This window comes from Loxodonta africana, chromosome 3, assembly GCF_030014295.1.
Source record: "Loxodonta africana isolate mLoxAfr1 chromosome 3, mLoxAfr1.hap2, whole genome shotgun sequence".
Taxonomy (NCBI): Eukaryota; Metazoa; Chordata; class Mammalia; order Proboscidea; family Elephantidae; genus Loxodonta; species Loxodonta africana.
Window position 1 is genome coordinate 6,926,877 of NC_087344.1, and position 19,627 is coordinate 6,946,503.

The window sequence follows — 19,627 nt, forward strand, 5'->3', positions numbered from 1 at the left end:
CCTGGACCAGAGACTTGTGCCTGGCCATGACAGTAAATGCATTCTGTTGTGACCTGGCCGTGGGTCTCCTAATGGCCCAGGACTACCCTGTTGTCCAGGTTCTCACCCCAAGACACAGAGCAGAGGCAGAGGCATGGGGGCCGGTGGTTGTAAACAGAGTTTTATTGATGGGGAAGGGTTTGGGGGAGGCAAACTCCAGAGTGGGTCCAGAATTCAGCCGGCCACGTGGCATGCATGGTCAGCCGGAGGTCAAAGGGGGGAGGTCACAAGGGGATGGGTGGCTCGGGACCCTCTGACCACCCTGGGGCCATATTTACAGGGGCGCTTGCCTGCCTCCGCCCCCCTCCCAGACCCCCGAGCCCTTTAGATAGCTGGGCCAACATTAAATTCTGGGCAGGCCCACCCCATCCCCCTACCTAGAACCCCCTCATATGCCCCTTCCTTCTGCAGAGCTGGGGTTCAAACTCCCGACCGGCACCCTGGAGGCCCTGGCTTTCTGGAAGCCCCAGCGTTGGCTCAGCCAACGCTCAGGCCGCTGGGGCTGCCGCCACGCTCGCACGCGGACACACACACACACACCGCACGCGTGGCCCGCCCCCACGCACACGCCAGCAGCAGCCCTCGCGGGCACACACACGCACGCCTCCCTCCGCTCCCGGCCCCTCGCACACGGACACAGCATGCACACACACACCCACACACACCCACACACGCTGGGGGCCTGGGTCGAGGAGGGACCTTTGAGGTGGCGGCTTGGCTGGGCGGTTCTGGCCCCCCCAGAGCCCCCTGGCCGCCACCCCCGAAAACGGAGTTGTGCAATTGGTTAGAAAACGCCAAAGAAACCAAACCTTAAAAAGAAAACAAAATCTACGCATCAGGTCAATCTCAAATAAGAGCAAATCCTCCCGCCCCTCCCCGCCCCCCCAACTGTCGCCGGGTTGAGGGCGAGCTCGTTGTGCTTCCGGGTGGCAGAGGGCGCCCCCCACGAGGGTGGCGCGGGAGTCTCGAGCAGCCACACGGAGCCGGGCCGGGCCTGGCGTTCCGCCGTCTCTCGCTCCTGGTCCTGGGGCTGATCCTGCCAAGGCGTCCCGGGCCCCGCCCTAGGGCACGGGGGGCGCAGTCCTGTCTGGCCCCCCATAGGGGAGGAGGTGCGCCAGGTCCGTGCTCGGCCGGCCGTGGCGGCCCCGGGGATGGTCACCGGGCCGGCCCTCGCCGCTGTTGAAAGTGTGCGTGCGGCGCAGGGCGGCGGCGGGCGGGCCGTGGGGGCCCGGCCTCCGGAGGCTGCCCGTCGGGGGTGGGCTCCAGGGCCGCGGGAGGCTGTCGCCGGCTGAGGTTGGGTCCAAGGGGCCCGTGGGCGCCGACACCACGCGCCGGCGGTCTGGGCTGGCGTGGGGGGTGAGCGGGAAGTCGCCGTGGGAGGCGCGGCAGGGCCGGCCGGTGTAGAGGCGGGCATCGGGGGCCGGCTCACCCGCCGGAGGCTGCTCCGGGGCCCGGGCCGGGGCCAGCAGCAGGAGCGAGGAGGAGGCGGAGAGCAGGGGGTGGCCGTGGTCCCAGCCGCGGGGGCCGAGGGCGTGGGGGTGCGGGTGCGGCGTGGGCAGGCGCTTCTGGGGCAGCGGCGTCTGTTCGGGTGTAGGCAGCAGCCCGGAGTCGAGGTCGTGGGGGCCCCCCTGCAGCAGCGTGGCCTTGGCCCAGCCGTTCTGCATCAGAGGGGCCAGCAGGGCCTCGGGGGGACCCCCGGCGCCACCGACGACGCCCCCACCGCTGCGGCCGCCCGCGCCCGGCCCCCGGCGCTCACCCAGCCGGCTGACGCTCAGCACGGCCTCCCCGCCGCCGTGCGCCAGGATGGCCTCCTTGTCCTTGCGGCGGGCCAGCTCGCGCCGCTCGCGGAGGCCCACGAACCAGCCCACGCTGAAGCCGGACACCACGGCACCCACCACGAAGGCCGCCACCGACGAGGTCACCAGCAGGTTCACCGACACCAGCCCTGCACGCTCCTCCGAGAGGCTGGCCCGCAGCAGCCCTGGCCAGAGGTTTGGGTCAGGGCGGCAGGACAGCACTGGCCCCAGACCTCGGGCTGTCTCTCTGTCCCTGCCTTCCACAGACTGTCAGTCTGCCTGTCTCTTGACATCTCTCTGTCCTCTGGATTCTGTCTGGCCTCTGAAAGCCTGTCTGTCCACCTGTCTACCTTGGGGTGTCTGTCTCTTACAAAGCTTATCTGTCTGTAGGTCCTTTTCAAAGCCTGTCTTTCTGTCCGTGGGCATCTCTAACCCCTAGGGTCTGTCCTCCTACTTCCCCACCCAGAAGTGGGACCACCCCGTCCAATGCCAGAGCCCTGATGGAGGCCAGTCCCTCCAAGGGTCCCCAGGCCTCCTTCCTTCCCCTCCTCCCATGGCAGAAGGGGGGGTCCCAGCCTGGCATCCCCTCCCCCCACTTACCTGTGCAGTCCCCTAAGCCTGAGGTGCTGGCCCCAGACACGTCCTGCTCAAAGGTGGCTCTAATGAGAGAAGGGAGCACAGTCAACAGAGACCCCCTTCAGAGGGCTGGGAGTCAGGGGCCGAGGGGAGGATCCCTGGTCAGGAAATGGGTCAGACACACCTCTCCTCCCCCAGTACCTGATGCCCGGGCTGAGGAAGACGCAGGAGCCATCGGGGGCCCACCCGCAGTAGGGATCCTGGCTGCCGATACAGTTCCTAGAGTGGGGGGGGGGGACAGAAGGGGTCAGGTAATAAGGGGTCACTTACATGGTGCTCAGGTGCACCAGGCCCAGACCTCTCAATAGCAATGCCTTGAGTCCTTGTGACAAATCTCCCAGGTGGGGGCTCCTCAGGTCCATTTCACAGATAAAAACGCTGAGGCTCTGGAAGGTTAACTTTGCTCACGCAGTGGAGCTGGGATTGGAGCCGCAGGGAGGACCTGGGCTTTACCCTGCGGGAGGGAGGTAAGAGCCCTGGAGGGCTTGGGGCAGAGGAGGGACGGGCCTGACTCAGGTGCTCACGGACGCCCTCTGGCTGCTGCGGGGAGAATGGACTCCGGGGAAGCAGTAGCACAAACCGCCCGGAAGTCTGTGCCCTTGACGCTGACTCTCCTGTCGGTCATTATTGCAATGAAGCCACGCAGGGAAGGGGGACGAGAGGTTCACCCGTCTTGAGCGCTCATGCTGACGCCAGGTGTGTGCCAAGCACGTTCCATGCATCTGCCCTTCCCTCCCGTTTTGGAGACAGGCAACGCCTCCTAGGTCCCCGGCCTGGGCTGCGTCGTTCCTAAGTCTATTCTCTATGGGGCCGCCAGATGGAGCTCGTGAGCACCTGAGTCAGGCCCCTCCCTCCTCTGCTCACAGCCTTCCAGGGCTCCCACTCCCCCTGGGTAAAAGCTGAAGTCCTCCCGCGTCCCCTAGGGCCCTGCACGACCTGCCCCACCCCCTTTCCGCCTTCCTCTCCTCTCTCCTCCTCCCTCCTCCTCCCTCATGCCACTTCAGCCACAAGGCCTCCTCACTAACTCCAGCTCACCAGGCATGGTCCTGCCCCAGGGCCTTCGCAGGGGCTGGTTCCTCTGCCTGGTTGACACAGGATGCGCTGGGGCCCTTGACTTGAACCCAACGCTCCAGCCCAGGGCCCGAGCTCCCTGCATTCCCATGCTCATCTCCCTTCTCCCATCCCACCTACTGCTGGAGTTGGAGGTCACTCACTTCATGCACCCTGAGTGCTGCTGGCAGCGGGCTACTGGCACACGGACCACACAACGGGGGAAGGCCGCCAGCAGGCTGCCTGAGGCCACATCCAGCTCCAAGCTTAGCAGCCGCCGCCCACTCTTGCCACTGCCACCGGACTGTCCACACCTGGGGGCAGCAGGGCAGTGAGTCTCTGGGGGACCTCCCCATCTTCCCGCCCACTGCCCACTGCCCAGCTGATGCCCACTCCACCTGTCCGGCCGATAGGTCTCGAACTCCTCCAGGAAGACAGTAGGCCCTGTGGTCTCCAGGGCGCTGGTGTTGGGCCGGACAAGGAACTTGAGAACGGTGCCCGCCTCAGATCCCAGGAAGACAACAGTCTGGTTGCCCCAGGGGCCAGCACCCACGTCCACGGCCACCCGTGTCAGCTGATGCCTGGTGGCCGGGGCAGGGCAGGGTCAGGCTGATCCCACAGGCCCCTGTGGTCCTCTGGCCACCCCGCAGCAGCACCACCCATGCCAGGCCAGTGGGAACATGTGTACATGGACACAAACATACCAATACACATGACAGGAACATGCATGTCTGTGGGCACGTCACATGGTAAACACACGCCAGGAGTAGAGGACATGCCAAGCCCTGCCTGTGCGCACACCACAGCGAGAAACAGACCCACGAACGGGTCTCTCCACCTGGGCCTGTCTCTCTGCTCTCTCTCTCTGTCTCTCTCTGACAGTCTTCTCCCTTTAGTCTCTTAGTCTGTGTCTGTCTCTGGGTCTCTCTCTCTGTTCCTCTGTGTTTCTTGGCCTTCATTTTTTTTTTTTTTTTTGGTCTCTTTCTGTCTCTAGTCTCTGCTGGCTATCTCTCCTGTGGGTGTTTGTCTGTCTGTCTCTCCATATCCCCAATTTCTCCCTCTCTTTGTTTTCTCTCTCTGTCCTGATGTTTCTGTCTCTCCCCTTTTTGTTTTCCATCTGACTCCTGTCTCTCAATCTCTCTGTCTCTCTCTTGCTGTCTCTCCCTTTTTGTTCTCTTAATCTCTCCTGGTCTCTCAATGTCTTTCTCTCTCCTGGTGCGTGTATGTCTCTCTCTATCTCTTTCCCTCTCTCTGTCTCTCTCCATGTCTCTATCTGTTTTCATGTCTCTGGGAAGCCCCCAGAAGTCCCTGTGCCTGGCTGTATCCATCGAGTATCTGACTCAGCCAGTGTCCCTGTGTCGGGTGGGGCAGGTTGATCACTCCCCATATCTCCCCCTTGCCCCCATCCGCCCCCTGCTTCCCCCCTCTCCACTCTGGCCTGGGCTCTCATCTCCACCCCTTGCCCCACCAGGATCCCGGCCAGGTGTGGGGACTGACCGCATCAGTGTCCGCACAATCCAGGGTGCGTGGCCCAGCGAGGGCACGGCCTCGTCCATTAGGGGATGTGTCTTGACGAAGTTGAGGATCTCGTCAGGGAAGGCGCTGGATGTGTTGTATTGCATGCCAGGAACTGCGCAGCACCCAGGCCTGGGGGTCGAGGTGTGGTCAGGACTGACTCAGGTTCCCGCAGAGCAGCCACACCCAGCTGATTCGCTAGGGGGCCCGCCTAAGGGCCTCAGTTTTCCCCATCTGTGTAATGGGTATGCTTGGGCTCGGAAACAGCTAAACATCTGGCAGTCCTGGCTCTGGGTCCTGGAGACCAGGACTCCCCTTCCTGGGCACCTGACACAGGACTTAAGGGGCTCTCACCGGGGCCGAGGCACCTGATCTTCCGGCACAGCCGTCCAGATGGACTCAGGGGACTTCTGCTCGCGGAAGCGGCCTTCGAACACAGCAGCCACCTGTGTCATGTCAAAAGCGCAGACGGCCGAGCCAGGGATGCTGGTGGAGGGTCAGATGAAAGGCTATGGTGAGCCAGGGAGGGGGCACTGCCTCGGGCATGTGCATGGAGTTGTCCTTGTCCTGGGGGCCGTCAGCATATTCTCTCTCCCTGTCCCCCCACCTGCCAAATCCAGTCACCCTGCCCCCGGAACAGCTACCTAAATTGAACCCTAATTCAGCTCCTCCACGGCCACCCCCTGGTCCAGGACCCCTTTGTCTGGTCTCCCAGCTGGCACTCTTGCCTATTTCAACCTATTTCCAAAGGAACTTTCTGAAAACACAACTCTGAATTTGTTCCTCTCCTGCTCCTTACTCTTCCATAGCTCCCTAGTACTCTCAGGATAAAGTCCATGTGTCTCCCTGCAGCCCACAAGGCCTTGTACGATCTGACCCACCAGCTCCCTGCCCTCATATGCTCCACCCTCCCCCTTGCTCCCTCCGCCCCGGCCACACCAGCTTTGTGCTATTGCTTCAACACACCAAGCTCATTGCAGCCTCAGGACCTTAGCATGTGCAGTTCTCCCACCTTGGAACACTCTTCCCTCTTCCTCCATCTCACCCCCATCAAAGCCTAGTTCCAACGCCTCCTCCTCCAGGACACCTTCCCTGATCCCCCTTCCAAAGATGGCGCCCTCGTCTCCCATCTGCCCCATTCTGACTAAAGGGCCTTGATGGGTCAGGATCTGGCTTTGTCCTACCCCATCCCAGGGCCAAGGCCTCTCAGGGTCCCATCTTGCCCAGCCTAGGACCCGGGGAATATTTAATGACATGATGCGGGACCTAGCACAGAGGAAGGAGAAGGGTCAAGAATAGGAGGCAATGGAACATGTGGCTAATGGCCTCCATGAACAACCGGCTCCTTTGCCAGGACCAGAAGAACCGGGTGGTGCCCAGCTACCATCACGGAATGTTTTCATCAAAGATTCTCCAGGAGAATACCAATCCAAAGGGGAAAATGCAGAACAGAAGTTCAAATTCTCATGGAATCCAGACTTTCTGGAGCCATGGAGGTTGGATAAACCCCTGAAACTACTGGCCTGAGATAATCATTAAACTTTACACCAAAAATATCCCCTGATGTCTTCTTTAAACCAAACAATAGTTTAACGAGTAAAGCATTTCTCCTTTGAGCCCTGTGCTCTTTTAAGATATACCTACATGGGATCAAATTGACAACAGCAACTTGAAAGGTTAGATTAGAGCTTACGGGGCTTTATGTCAATGGGGGAGAAACAGGTCGGAAAAGGAGGGTGAAAATGGCTGCACAACTTGAAGGATGTAATCAGCTAACCAGCGTTACTGAATTATACATGGAGAAACTGTTGAATTGGTGTATGCTCTGCTGGTTATATTCTCAACAACAACAACAACAAATTTAAAAAAGAAAAAAAGAATGCAGGACCTTTCCACCCATGGGCATCAAATGCTCCCAGTCTGCTCCCACTGGCGCCTGCTGACCTGTTGCTGGGAGTGGACAAGACGGCAAGGACCACGGGCCGGCCCCCCAGGCTGACCACGCCCGTGACGGCCTGGAGCACGTTGAAGTAGAAGTGGGAGTCTCCGGGCACAGAGCAGTTGAGGCGCGCCTTCAGGAAGGATGTCCACTGCTTCTCCAGCACTCGAGGGGAGCCCCCCACGTCATTCTTGCACACCCGGGCCACGCGGGACACCACCACCTGGTGCGACAGAGGACAGATGGGGGCCAAGTCCTGCAGGGAGTGCTGACCCCCAACCAGGCCATGGAGGAGGGGAGAGGGCAGAAGAGTCCGACTCCAGCTCACTGTGGCACCCTGCCTGTCACTGTGCCTCTCTGGATACCAGCTTCCCCGGCAGAAATGTGGGGAAGATAATAGCAACGAGGTCCATCATAATGGCTTCCACTACAGATTGCTGTCATGTACCCGCTGCTTCGCTCTCATCTCTTACATTCTTCCCACACCTCTACGAGGGAGGGCCTGCTGACATCCCCATTGTACAGATGGGAAACTGAGGCATAGAGAAGGGGAAGTGACTGCTCCAAGGTCACCCTTGTGCAAATGGCAGAATCTGGACTCTTAACTCCTGTCTGGCTGCTTGGATGGATGGATGGTTAGGTAGGTGGATGGACGGGTAGGTGGATGGAGGAAGGGACAGATGAATCGGTGGGTGAATGAGGGGATAGGATAAAGGGGTGGATGGATAGGTAGGTGGAGGGAGGGAGGGATGGATAGGTGAATGAAGAGAGGTATAGATGAATGGTGCATACATGGATGGAATGATGGGTAGATGGAGGGAGGGAGGGAATATGAGTAGACAAGCAGAAAAATGATGGTGCATAGAGGAGTGAGTAAGTGGATGGTTAGATGAATGAATGAATTGGAAGGAGATAATGAAGAATCAATGGCTCAGTAGATAAGTGGATGGATGGGTGGATGCGTGGATACATGGGTAGATGAATGTGTAGATAAATGGACGTGTGGGTGAGTGGGTAGGTGTATGGATGGATAAGTAGATAAATGGATGTATGGGTGGGTGGGTGAATGGATGGATAAGTAGATAAATGGATGTATGGGTGGATAGGTGGGTGGATGGATGAATGGATAAGTAGATAAATGGATGTATGGGTGGGTGGGTGGACAGATGGATAAGTAGATAAATGGATGTATGAGTGGGTAGGTGGATGGATGAATGGATAAGTAGATAAATGGATGTATGAGCAGGTAGGTGGATGGATGAATGGATAAGTAGATAAATGGATGTATGGGCGGGTAGGTGTGTGGATGGATAAGTAGATAAATGGATGTATGGGTGGGTAGGTGTGTGGATGGATGAATGGATAAGTAGATAAATGGATGTATGGGTGGGTGGGTAGGTAGGTGGATGGATGAATGGATAAGTAGATAAATGGATGTATGGGTGGGTGGGTGGGTAGGTGGGTGGATGGATGAATAGAGAAGTAGATAAATGGATGTATGGGTGGGTAGGTGGATGGATGGATGAATGGATAAGTAGATGAATGGATGTATGGGTGGGTGGGTGGATGGATGGATGAATGGATAAGTAGATAAATGGATGTATGGGTGGGTAGGCGGGTGGGTGGATGGATGGATAAGTAGATAAATGGATGTGTGGGTGGGTGGACGGATGGATAAGTAGATAAATGGATGTATGGGTGGGTAGGTGTGTGGATGGATAAGTAGATAAATGGATGTATGGGTGGGTAGGTGGATGGATGGATGAATGGATAAGTAGATAAATGGATGTATGGGTGGGTGGGTGGATGGATGGATAAGTAGATAAATGGATGTATGGGTGGGTAGGTGGGTGGATGGATGGTTGGATAAGTAGATAAATGGATGAACGCGTGGAGGGATGAGTGGGTGGATGGGTAAATGAATGAATAAACTGGAAGGAGATAATGGATCAATGGATAGGTGGACAAGTGGGTGGATGAGTAGATAGAAGGTTAAATGGAAAGAATGAATGACTAGGTTACAAGGAGCAGGTGGGTGGCTAGATATATGGGTAGACAGAAGGGTGGGCAGGTAGACGGAGTGATGGATTTGAATGGATGAGTTGATAGGGAGGATGGATGAATGAGGGAACAGGTGGGTGGATGGATGAGTTGGGGGAATGGGTGAGAGGATGGGTGGATGGATGGATGAGTGGATGGATGGATGGATGGATGGATGGATGGATGGATGGATGGATGGGTGGGGGGATGGGTGGGGGGATGGGTGGGGGGATGGGTGGGTGGGTGGAAGGAGGTGGGGAGGTAGAAATGGATGGATGGATGGATAGATGGTTGGTGGGAGATCCATAGATGAATAAATGGATACATGGATGAGTAGATGGATGGATGGAGGGAAAGAGCAAGGAAGGGAGGATGGAGGATGAGAGCTGGTGGGTGGGCAGAGGGGTAGATGTATAAATGGGTTGATGAAAGTGGACTGGACTGGAGAACAGATAAATGGCTGAATGGATAGATGGTGAATAGGTATTTGGATAGACAATGGATGAAACAGGGATGAAGGATGGATAAAGAGGTAAATGGATGGCTGAACAGATGAATAGCAACAGCACCAGGACTGGAACCCAGGGGGATATCTGACTTCAAACCCATGTTCCTTGTGTAGGGCTGTGTACACCAAGGCTGCTCTCTAAATGTCTTCAAGCCACAGGAGCTAGGTCCTGGCCAGAGGGGAGGGTCTGAGGACCAGAGTGAAGGAGAGCACCATCTCACCCCAGCTGGAGCTTCGTGGATCCCCCTCTGTTCCCCACGCCCACGCCACTCCCCACAATCAGAGCCTCTCAGCTCCGTGCCCCACTGCTCGGGCCTCTCCGGGGGGGAATGGGGCTTTACCTTCTCCAGGTAGTTAAACTCCATCGCGATCTCCCGGAAGAAGAAGTAGACGTGGCTGCCCCACTCCACTGCGTGGATAAAGTAGGGCTCTGCAGAAAAGGAGAAGAGAGGTCAGAACCCAGCTCCCAAAATGACAGGTGGCCTTCTAGGCTAAGAACACCACTTTTATGGTGAAGGGGGAACCTAGACTGATCATCCAGGCAAAATGAAATCAACTCAAACTCGTTGTGTTTCTTAAGGAGGTGGGTCAGAAGCATAACATCGCCATGTCTACTCCACCAACAGCAACATCTACTACTTTCACCACCTTCCTCCCTCATGTGTGGAACTGAGCTCCTGTATCCCCCTCTTGTGGTTCCATTTTGGGCTTCTAAGCCACACACGTCCAGCAAGTTCTACCTTAGATCCAACGTAAATCTCTCCTCTAACTTTATCGTCAAAGAGGCCAGCAGCCTCCAAAGATGAGATGGGAGACCCCTCCCTGTTTCCTCTGGGACTCTTATTCTGGTGGGGGGATATGACAAATGTCAACCCTGTCAGGTCCGCCCTCACTGCCCCTCCAGGCTCACCTTTGAACCATTTGGAGTCGTGTTTCACGGTGCGCAGGGTGGGCCGGTCCCCCAGGCTGCGGTAGATGACAGCATCAATAGCGAGGAAGTCAGTAACGGTGGCCGTGAAGAGCATCCCATCTGGAAGGTGGGTGAGAGGAAGAAGATGAGAGGTCATATCCAAGAGGCCAGGGGGTGGATGGGCCAACCGAGCTTCCCAGAGCCCTGACCCTGGCTGAATACCTGTCTCTGGGTTGAGCTTGGACCCCAGGCTGAGCCTCTGTCCCTAGGCTGAATCCTGACTCCATCTGAGCCCTGAACTCAGGCTAAGCCTTGAGACTGAGCCCTGACCTTGGCAGAGCCCTTGTCCCTGGGCTGAGCCTTGAACCCAGTCTGAGCCCCTAGCCCCGAGCTGAGCCCTGACCCTGGGCTGAGCCCTGACCCTATCCAAGCCCCAAACCCAGGCTGAGCCTCTGAGCCCAGGTTGAGCCCTGACCCTGGGCTGAGCCTTAACCCTGGCTCAGCCCCACCCTGACGGAATCTTGACCCCAGGCTAAGATTCTGCACGTTTCACAGCTGAACGTAAATGGTACATTCCAAGAGTGGAAAATCCAGGCCCTGGCCCGGCCTGGTGCTCCACCGGTGGTCAGTCAGGGTTGGGGGGCACTCACCAGAGAAGAGGGCAACGTTGGCATGTTTGGGGTCATATGGGCAGCGGGCCATGCCACTGATGTTGTCCCCGAGGGGCTGCAGTGTGTCCATCTGTAGAAGGGACCAGAACCTGAGTGACAAAGCTCTTGGCTCTGCCTGACAACCCTGACTCTGCCAGCCCCCAACTCCAAGGGGAATCCTGGCCCCGTCACAAATTCCTCTGTAAACTTACTCTCTTAACCTCGCTGGGCCTGTTTACTGATCTGTAAAATGAGCCTAAGGGTCAATGCTGTTGTGCACCATCGAGTCGATTCCGGCTCATAGCTACCCTATAGGACAGAGTAGAACTGCCCCACAGGGTTTCCAAGGCTGTAAGACCCTCTATGAGATGGACTGACACAGTGGCTGCAACAATGGGCCCAAACAGCAAAGACTGTGGGAATGGCGTAGGACAGGGGAGTGTTGCCGTCTGTTGTAGATACAGTCACTGTGAGTTGGAACCAACTCTATGGCACCTAACAACAACAAACTTTACTGCAGCAGATTGCCAGGTCTTTTCTCCTGCAGAGCCGCTGGTGGGTTTGATTAGCAGCTGAGCGTTTAACCACTGCACCACCAGGGCTCCTTAGAGCCGATGTTACAAACTGACCCCTGCCCCACTGCCCAACTATTGGTCTGGGTGAGGGGGTGGGAAGGGCATATTCAGGAAGGCTTCCTGTAGGAGGTGACATGGCCTAGGGGCTGGACGCGGGGAAGAGCTGAAGGGCTGAGACTCACGCTATAGTTGGCACACACAGGGTTGAAGGCGTTGGAGCCACACATGAAGAGCGTGGACTCGTCGCGAAGTAGCAGCACCTTTACGAAGTTTCGACACTCGCCCTGGGGTGGGAGGCGAAAAGGGGGACCGGTGGGCCATGGCAGGGAGTGGCTAGGGTGGGGGGCAGAGCCAGGGCAGATCTCGACCTTTGCTGGGAGGAGCCAGGGGAAAGGGAGTGGCCAGGACCAGTGCTACATGGGGGGGTGCCATGTGTCCGGCAGAAACTAAGACTTGGTTGGAGGCGGGGCCATGATTCTGGGCCGGGCCAAGACCCCCAAATGCTTGGTATTAGCGGTGGAGCTATAGCAAAGCCAAGACTCTGGCCCTGGCCACAAGGGAGGTCCACTTTGGGGTCGTGGCCAGGCTGTAGGCGTAGCCATGGCGACGCAGGGTCCTGGCCAGGGATGAAGGCCAGAATGAATAGCCTGGGGCGTGGCCAGGGCCGCTTGCGGGGTGGGGTGGCTGGAGGCCTGAGCGTGGCCGGCCCACTCACCTCCTGCTTGCCCTTCATCCGGCACACATCGATGTCACTGGGGTTGGAACGCCAGGTCAGCTTCTGGGGGCAGAGGGGCTGGTGAGGGGAGCTGGATCTCTGATGGCTCTAGGACCCCCGTGGGGCAGGGCTGCAGTGTCAGGCTCCCCCGCCCCCCAACCTGCCTGCGCCCCCTTCTCACCCGCTGGTACCGCAGCTCTGTGGACGTGGGGGGCTCCAGTTCCACTCGGTACAGGTTGTCCCTGGGGAAGGGGTGTATGTGAGACTGAGGGTGCCTCCGTCACCCTCTGTGTCCCATCTTCTCTGACGCAGATGTGGAGCCCAAAATGTAACACGTCCGCAGGCGCCAACACCTCTGTCCAGAAGCAACTCCAACACTGAACACGCTTTAACACTCTTCCCCATGCCCTAACATACCTCCTCTCCCCTAACATGCTTCCCCACATCAAATTCTATCCCGAATCCGCCTCCTTATCCCCACCCTCTGCCTCCACCTGCTCCAGCCGTATCATCGCCGGTCACCTCCACCTGGTTCCCAGCTCCCGCCCTCGCCCCCCCAGTCTGTCCTTCCCGCAGCCGCCAGAGGGCGCCCGTGAGCACCGGAGTCAGGCCCGTCCCTCCTCTGCTTACAGTCCTCCAAGGCTCCCGCCGCCCTCGGATATAAAAAGCCCAAGTCCTCCCGCAGCCCCCAGGGCCCTGCACGACTTGCCCCTTCCCTTCCCTGCCCTCCCCTCCTCTCTTCTCTCTCGCTCCTCTCCAGCCACACTGGCCTCCTCGCTGTTCTTCCAACTCGCCAGGCCTTGTCCTGTCCCAGGGCCTTTGCACGGGCTGTTCCCTCTGTCTGGAATGCCCTCCCCAAAGATCTCCCCATGGCTAACTCATCATTAAGGGCTCAATTCAAATGTCACCTCCTCAGAGAAGCCCTCCCTGACCACCCCCACTGCATCTTCCACAGGTTTGGGATTATACATTCATGTTCGTAGTTATGTGATCGCTGAACAGGCCCCCGCCCACTGGGGGTGTCACTCCAGCACCCTCTGCAGGGCCTGATGCATGAAAGGCACCAGGGAATTTTGACCTGCGGGCTGTCCCCACCCAGCAACACACCCTAGATGCTTGAGGCTCCAATCACACCCAGCCTTGACCATTCTTAAAAGCCTCACCCCAGGGACACACATCTGCACCCCAGCCCCACCATGCAGCCTCCCTTTCCCAGCACACTACTACCCACTCCTTGTGGCTCACCCCACACACTGCCTGACATCCCCATACCTGTCTCCAATGAACAGCGTCCTGTTGACCCGCAGGACGCGCTGGATGTTGAGGTCCTCAGCCCCCTCTGCGGAGGTCAGGCGTCCGGGTCCGCGGCCCACGAACACGGGGTAGTGGTTTAGGTCTGGGGGAGGGAGTGGGAAGGGGTGTGAGCCAGGGCGGGGTGAGGAGGGGGTGGCACGTGTCCCCACGGGGATGGCCCGAGATGATGCCTTTTCGGGGCGCTTCTTTTCCCAGGGGGGTTGCAGACCCAACTGGGGACGAAGACCTTCCCTTGGGACTCGCCCCTACCCCCTGCCCCCACTCACAGTCCCGGGGGGCCACGCTGAGCGGCGGCGGCTCCTCGGGGAAGAGGCCGTGGGAGCCCCCCAGTAGCAGCAGCAGGAGCAGCAGGGCCGGACGGGGTGGGGGCGCTCGCGGGGTCCGCATGGCGGGGGCGGGGCGGCGAGAGTCGACACCTGCGGTCGGGCGGGAGGTGAGAGGAGTTCCCTGAAGTTCCCCCTGCCGCCGAAAGAGGGCGCGCGCGACCCGCGGCGGCAGGGACCCGACCCTCCACCTGGTTTTCAATTCCCAGAAAAATTCCCCATTAGGATAGCAATAAATAAAAACTAGTAAATAAGAACAACAACGGCAATAATTACAATTATACTACCCAGCACTTATTTATCAGAACCATTTTATGACCAGGCAAAGGTTTCATGCAAAAATGCTTTAATTTAGTAATTAGAAATTACTGTATTAACAATAATAATAACAAAATCTCAAAAAATGTATCTCAAAATTCTTAGAATTAAAACAAAAAAATCTTAAAATCAAAGACACAAAAACAAAGGGTCTTGGAATTTTATAAACTGCAGTCTGGGAGCTGTGGTTAGAATGGAAGGACATTTCAGCTGGCCAGGGCCCACAGAGGCCCCTGTAAGTCTGACTTCCTTCCTAAGACCAGCTATTCTGTCCTCTTCTTGCATACCTCTGTGACGGGCCCCTCACTATCTTTCAAGGTGGTCTGCTTCCTACTGCCTCTCAAGGTAACTTTGGAGACCTGTCCAGGATTCTGTAGTATGAACAGAACGCAACCCCTTGGACTCAGCCCTCCATGCCCAAAGGCCCCGGCTCAGGGCACCCCCTACCAGAAAGGGGTGCAGTCCAGGTCCCAGAGACCCCAAATATGAAATCTCGCAGCCTTGTCCTTTTGGGTAGCCTGGGGGCAAGCCCCGTGTCTCAGTTTCCCCTTCTGAGCAGCAGGAACATCTCCAAGTCCTGCCCTGGCCTTATGGCCCAGGATTCTGAGCCCTCGGAGGTGAAGGTGGCTCGAGAACGTTGGCCCTGGAGTGTCTGCCTCTGAGCGTTTGGGGCCAGAAAACAGGAAAGCTTTGTGTGGAGCAGGGGGCTTCCGCTCCGTGACCTGTACTTCCAGGATTTGTGACTCAGCGGACGCCCAGATCCCACGTGTGTGTGGGGAACGGCCCTGGCTTCCTTAAGGGTTTCCTTCCCTGGCTCCTCCCCTGCTCTGCAGCATCCCATGGCTCCCAATGACCCCTGAGTACAGGCTCCAGCCTCTACCTGGCATTCAAGGTGCCTGTGTGATTGCCAATGCCAAGCCTGCTTGCTTCCTCTGCCCTCCCCCAGCCTCTCGAGGCACCCCGTCCACCCTGTGCCTTTTAACCCATGTATTATCAGAACAGTATGTAACTGAAGAGAGATTTTAAAACAGCGGCTTCCATTGTGTGTTGTGGTTGGGGGTGGGGCTCCAGAGCCAGGTTCAAATTCTAGCTCCCCACTTCCACGCTGTGTGACCTTGGACGGATCATGCTGTCTCTGAGCCTCAGTTTCCCCATTTGTACAATGGGAATGGTAACTGTACTGACCTCATTGGCCTCTGGTAGTGTTACCACAGTGCCCAGCACATAGCAGATGCTCAACAAGTGCTCAGTAGATTATTGCCGTTGTTGCTGGCATGTTAAGTACCAGCGGCCATGTTGGTGGGTTTCCAGGGATTACTTCACCGAACTCCCCCAACGGTTCTAGCAGGGTTAGTGTGATGTGAAGCCCATTTTGCAGATGGGGAAACTGAGGGTCAGATTCAGGGGCGTGTCCCCACCAGAGAGGAATTGGCAGCCGGACAGAGCATACTCATGGTCATAATCAAGTTAACAGCCCCCAGCCCGTTCCCTCAGTCCCCGGGGATGGCAGTAGTGACTTGAACGCTCAGTTCACAGATGGGCAGACTGAGGCGAGTTTTTTCTCTGGATTTTGTTAACTTCATGATACAGAAGATCATGGCTGGGAAGGAGGTTCGTTTCCTCCCCCTGCCCACAGCTGCCCCCAGCCCCACAGGACCTCCCTGGGACCCCGGGGCCCAAACTGGGTTCTTGTCTCACCTCAAGCCTGCTTCTCCTCCCAGGTCGACTCGGGGACAGCCCCAGGGTTCCCGAGCTGGAGACCAGCCTCACCTCCTGCATCCTCTTCCCCATCCACGGCCCAGGGGTCCTGCTCTCCCTCCAGAGTCTCTCTCTCATCCATCCTCTCTGCTCCCAGCACCTCATGGCCCGCCTCCCACCTCCTACCTGGTCCCCCAGGCTCCACCTTGCCCTCCTACGCATCCTCCTCACAGCAGAGAAAGAATCTTTCTAGACTTCAGCTCCCCACCTCTCCCTCTCCTGCTCTAAACCAGCATCCCCGCCTGCCCTCAGCACTCTGGACATGGGTGCCAGATCCTTCACTGAGGCAGGGCCGTCCTGTGCACTGCAGGGTGTTGCGCAGCCAGCCTCCCTGGCTTCCACCCATTCGATGCTCGTAGCACCACCCCAAACTTACCACAAATGTCTCCAGACATAGCCCCAGACAGCATCCCCTGGGGGCAGAACCACCCCCGAGTGAGAACCACGGCTCTAATCCCTTCTATGGCTCCCCAGTGCCCTCAAAATGAAGCCCCAGCTCCTCCCCCTCTTCTGTCTCTACCTCTGGGCACCTGCACATGCTGTTCCCTCTGCCTGGAACACCGTCTCTCCTCCCAGTAACCTGGTGGGCACATTCTTTGGGACTCAGACACCCCCTCTAGGGAGCCCTTTCAGATCAACACCCTGACTGTGTTTCCCCATGTTGTAACTGCCCTGTTATGGATTAAATTGTGTCCCTCCAAAATACCTGTTGTAAATCCTAACCCCTGGCCCAATGGTTAAGCACTCAGCTGCTAACCAAAAGGTCGGCAGTTCTAATCCACCAGCCGGTCCTTGGTCATCCTGAGGCAGTCCTATATGGTTGCTACGAGTCCGAATCAACTGGACAGCAGCGGGTTTGGTTTGGTTTTGATATACCTGCGGTTATAACCCCACTTGGGAATGGGCTTTCTTTGTTATGTTAATGACACAGCACAGGATGTGTCTTAAGTCAGTCTCTTTTGAGATATACAAGAGCAGACTGAGGGAGCGACCAAGCAGGAGGGGGAAGATAGAGGCCGCTCCACACGAGCTCTCCCCGAGGAAACAAGAAACAGAAGCTGAAAAGAGACAAGAACCTTTTCCCCGAGTCTACAGAGACAGAAAGCCTTCCCCAGAGCCGGCACCCTGAATTCCAACTTCTAGCCACCTGAACGAGAAAATAAATGTCTGTTCATTAAAGCCACCCCCTTGTGGATCTCTGCTACAGCAGCGCTGAAAACTGAGCCATGCCCAGGTAACTGTCGGTCTCCCCCTCTGCGCCGCGAAACCTGCAAGAGCAGGGCTGAGTCCGTCTTAGTCACCGCTGTGTCCCCAGCCCAGCACCGGGCCTAGCACACAGTAGGAGCTCAATAAGTCATAAAAATAGCAAGCACTTGTAAAGCACCTGCTGTGTGCCAGGCATCGCCGTGAGTACTTAACTGGATGTTCTAAGTACCGAATCCAAGATTAACTCATTCAATCTTCACCACATGACCCAAGAGGTGGGTGCTCTTAACACAGCCCCTCACACAAATGGGGCATCGCCGGTGGTAGAAACGGCGAGTGCACTCAGCTGCTAACCAAAAGGTTGGAGGTTCGAGTCCACTGAGGCACCTCAGAAGAGAGGCCTTGCAACCAACTTCTGAAAAAATCAGCTATTGAAAACCTTCTGGAGCACAGTTGTCCTCTGACACACACGGGGTCACTGGAATCTAATCACAGCAACTGGTTTGTTTTCTGTTGTTGTTGGTTATATAGATAGGGAAACCGAGGCTCTGAGAGGTTAAGTCAGCTGGCCAAAGGCACCCAGCAGGAAGTGGCAGACCTGAGACTGGACCACACAATCAACAATACTTATTTTTATAATCATGTGGAACTGAACCTCAAGGCTCTTTTGGGAAGTTAGGGCCACTTTGGGGCCTACCCACTGCACCTGGCCTCAGTTTACCCCCTGTCCTCAGGTTACCAGAAGCCTCAGTTCCTCCCCCAACCCCAAGACCATCTGCTTCTCTCCATGAAACTTGAGGCGTCTCTGCCAGCAGCCACCCGGCGCCTCCTGGCCCAGAAGCCACCCCAGCACCTGCTGGCTGGGCTGCCCAGGACCAGGCTGCTGGAGCCGGAGCCGGGCCAGGTGGGGAGCCACAAGGCTGGCGTGTGCACGCAACAGTATGCAGGGTATCATTTGAACACACATGCACCTGCACACGCGTGCTTGTGGGGCAGGTGTACATACACAGAGGCACCCTGGCTTCCAGCCTGTAGCCATGGGGAAACAGGCCACGTGGGAGGTATGTCCATGCCTGTGGGGTGGGAGGAACAGACAGGAAGTAATAGCCCCATCCAGGAGGGCTCACGCTGCAGCGGGGCTTCTACTCCTGACCCCGGAACCATCACCCAGCCCTTTGTACATGGTCCCATTGTACAGATGAGGAAACTGAGGCTCAGAGATGAAATTTTTCTCAAGGCCACACTACTTCACCTCCTTCTCCTGGGAACTCTATCCTCACACCGCCCCCAGGACCCTGAGTCCGCCCAGCTCCCCTCCCACCTCTCTAGGCCTCTCCTCAGCTTCTCCCTTTCTCTGTTGTCCCGTGGATTGCAGGGTGTTGAGCAGCATCCCTGGCCTCCACCCACTCGGTGCCAGTAGCACCCCCGTCCCCAGTCATAAAAACCAAAAATGTCCCCAGACATCACCAAGTGTTCCCTGGGGGTAAATCACCCTGGAGAGAGAACCACTGCTCTGAAACCTCCTATGGCTCCCCTGTGCCCTCAAAATTAAGTCTGAGCTTCTCCTCTCCCTTCTGTCTCCACTTCTGTTCCCTCCGCACATGCTGTTCCCTCTGCACATGCTGTTCCCTCTGCACATGCTGTTCCCTGCACATGCTGTTCCCTCTGCACATGTGCCCTCTGCACGTGTTCCCTCCGCACACGCTGTTCCCTCTGCAATGCTATTCCCTGCCCATGATATTCCCTGGGTCCTCAGTTCTCTTCCTTCTTCCATGGGTGGCCTCATCCACTCTCGGGGCTTTGAACACAATCCACGCCCTGACAATGTCCACAGTCCTGTCTCTAGCCCAGGCCTCCCCCGGTTCCAGACGTCCAGCAGCCCCTCAATGTCCACACACAAGGACTCACACTCAATGCGGTCACACTGTGCCTGTCCTTCCTCCCCAGTACCAAGCCGTCTTGATTACTATAACTTTGTCATTGGCTTGCATCTTCCATAGAACCTTCCTCCCACCTTGTTCTTCTTTAAGCCAGTTTGTCTGGGCAACTCTTGGCCCTCGGAACTTTGGTATAAATTTTCGGATCAGCTTGTAAATTCCAAAGCAAACAACACGTAAAACAGAAACCAGTCAGAGTCTTCATTGGAATTGTGCTGAATCTATAGGTCGAACTGGGGAGAACCGACGGCTCATTGCCCCCTCTCTCCTCAACCTGCTCCTCCTACATCCTCCCAGTCTCCGCTGATGGCAGCTCTGTCCTCCCTGGTGCTCAGGCTTGACCTGGGAGACCCGCCCCCCGTCACCCTCACGTCCAATCCCTGCAAGTCCTGTCATCT

At 57.2% G+C, this 19,627-nt stretch overlaps 2 protein-coding genes across 2 annotated transcripts; both read right to left on the reverse strand.

Annotated features, from left to right (window-relative positions):
- Nucleotides 1–1,100: 1,100 nt before the first annotated feature.
- SEMA6B (semaphorin 6B) lies at nucleotides 1,101–14,074 on the reverse strand. The gene is made up of 16 exons (XM_064280324.1): nucleotides 13,954–14,074; nucleotides 13,646–13,769; nucleotides 12,555–12,615; nucleotides 12,374–12,436; nucleotides 11,841–11,942; nucleotides 11,084–11,174; nucleotides 10,434–10,553; nucleotides 9,865–9,953; nucleotides 6,981–7,198; nucleotides 5,391–5,522; nucleotides 5,019–5,168; nucleotides 3,920–4,102; nucleotides 3,686–3,835; nucleotides 2,613–2,690; nucleotides 2,436–2,494; nucleotides 1,101–2,020 (listed from the first exon to the last, which is right to left on the reverse strand). Exons 1-16 carry the CDS (start codon nucleotides 14,072–14,074, stop codon nucleotides 1,101–1,103), a joined length of 2,661 nt encoding a protein of 886 aa, XP_064136394.1.
- Nucleotides 7,457–9,322, reverse strand: LOC135230835 (putative proline-rich protein 21). Its single transcript, XM_064283003.1, is given in 3 exon segments — nucleotides 7,457–8,275; nucleotides 8,360–8,521; nucleotides 8,523–9,322. Coding segments are annotated over 3 exon segments (1,377 nt in total). The 3' UTR covers nucleotides 7,457–7,860.
- Nucleotides 14,075–19,627: the final 5,553 nt, after the last annotated feature.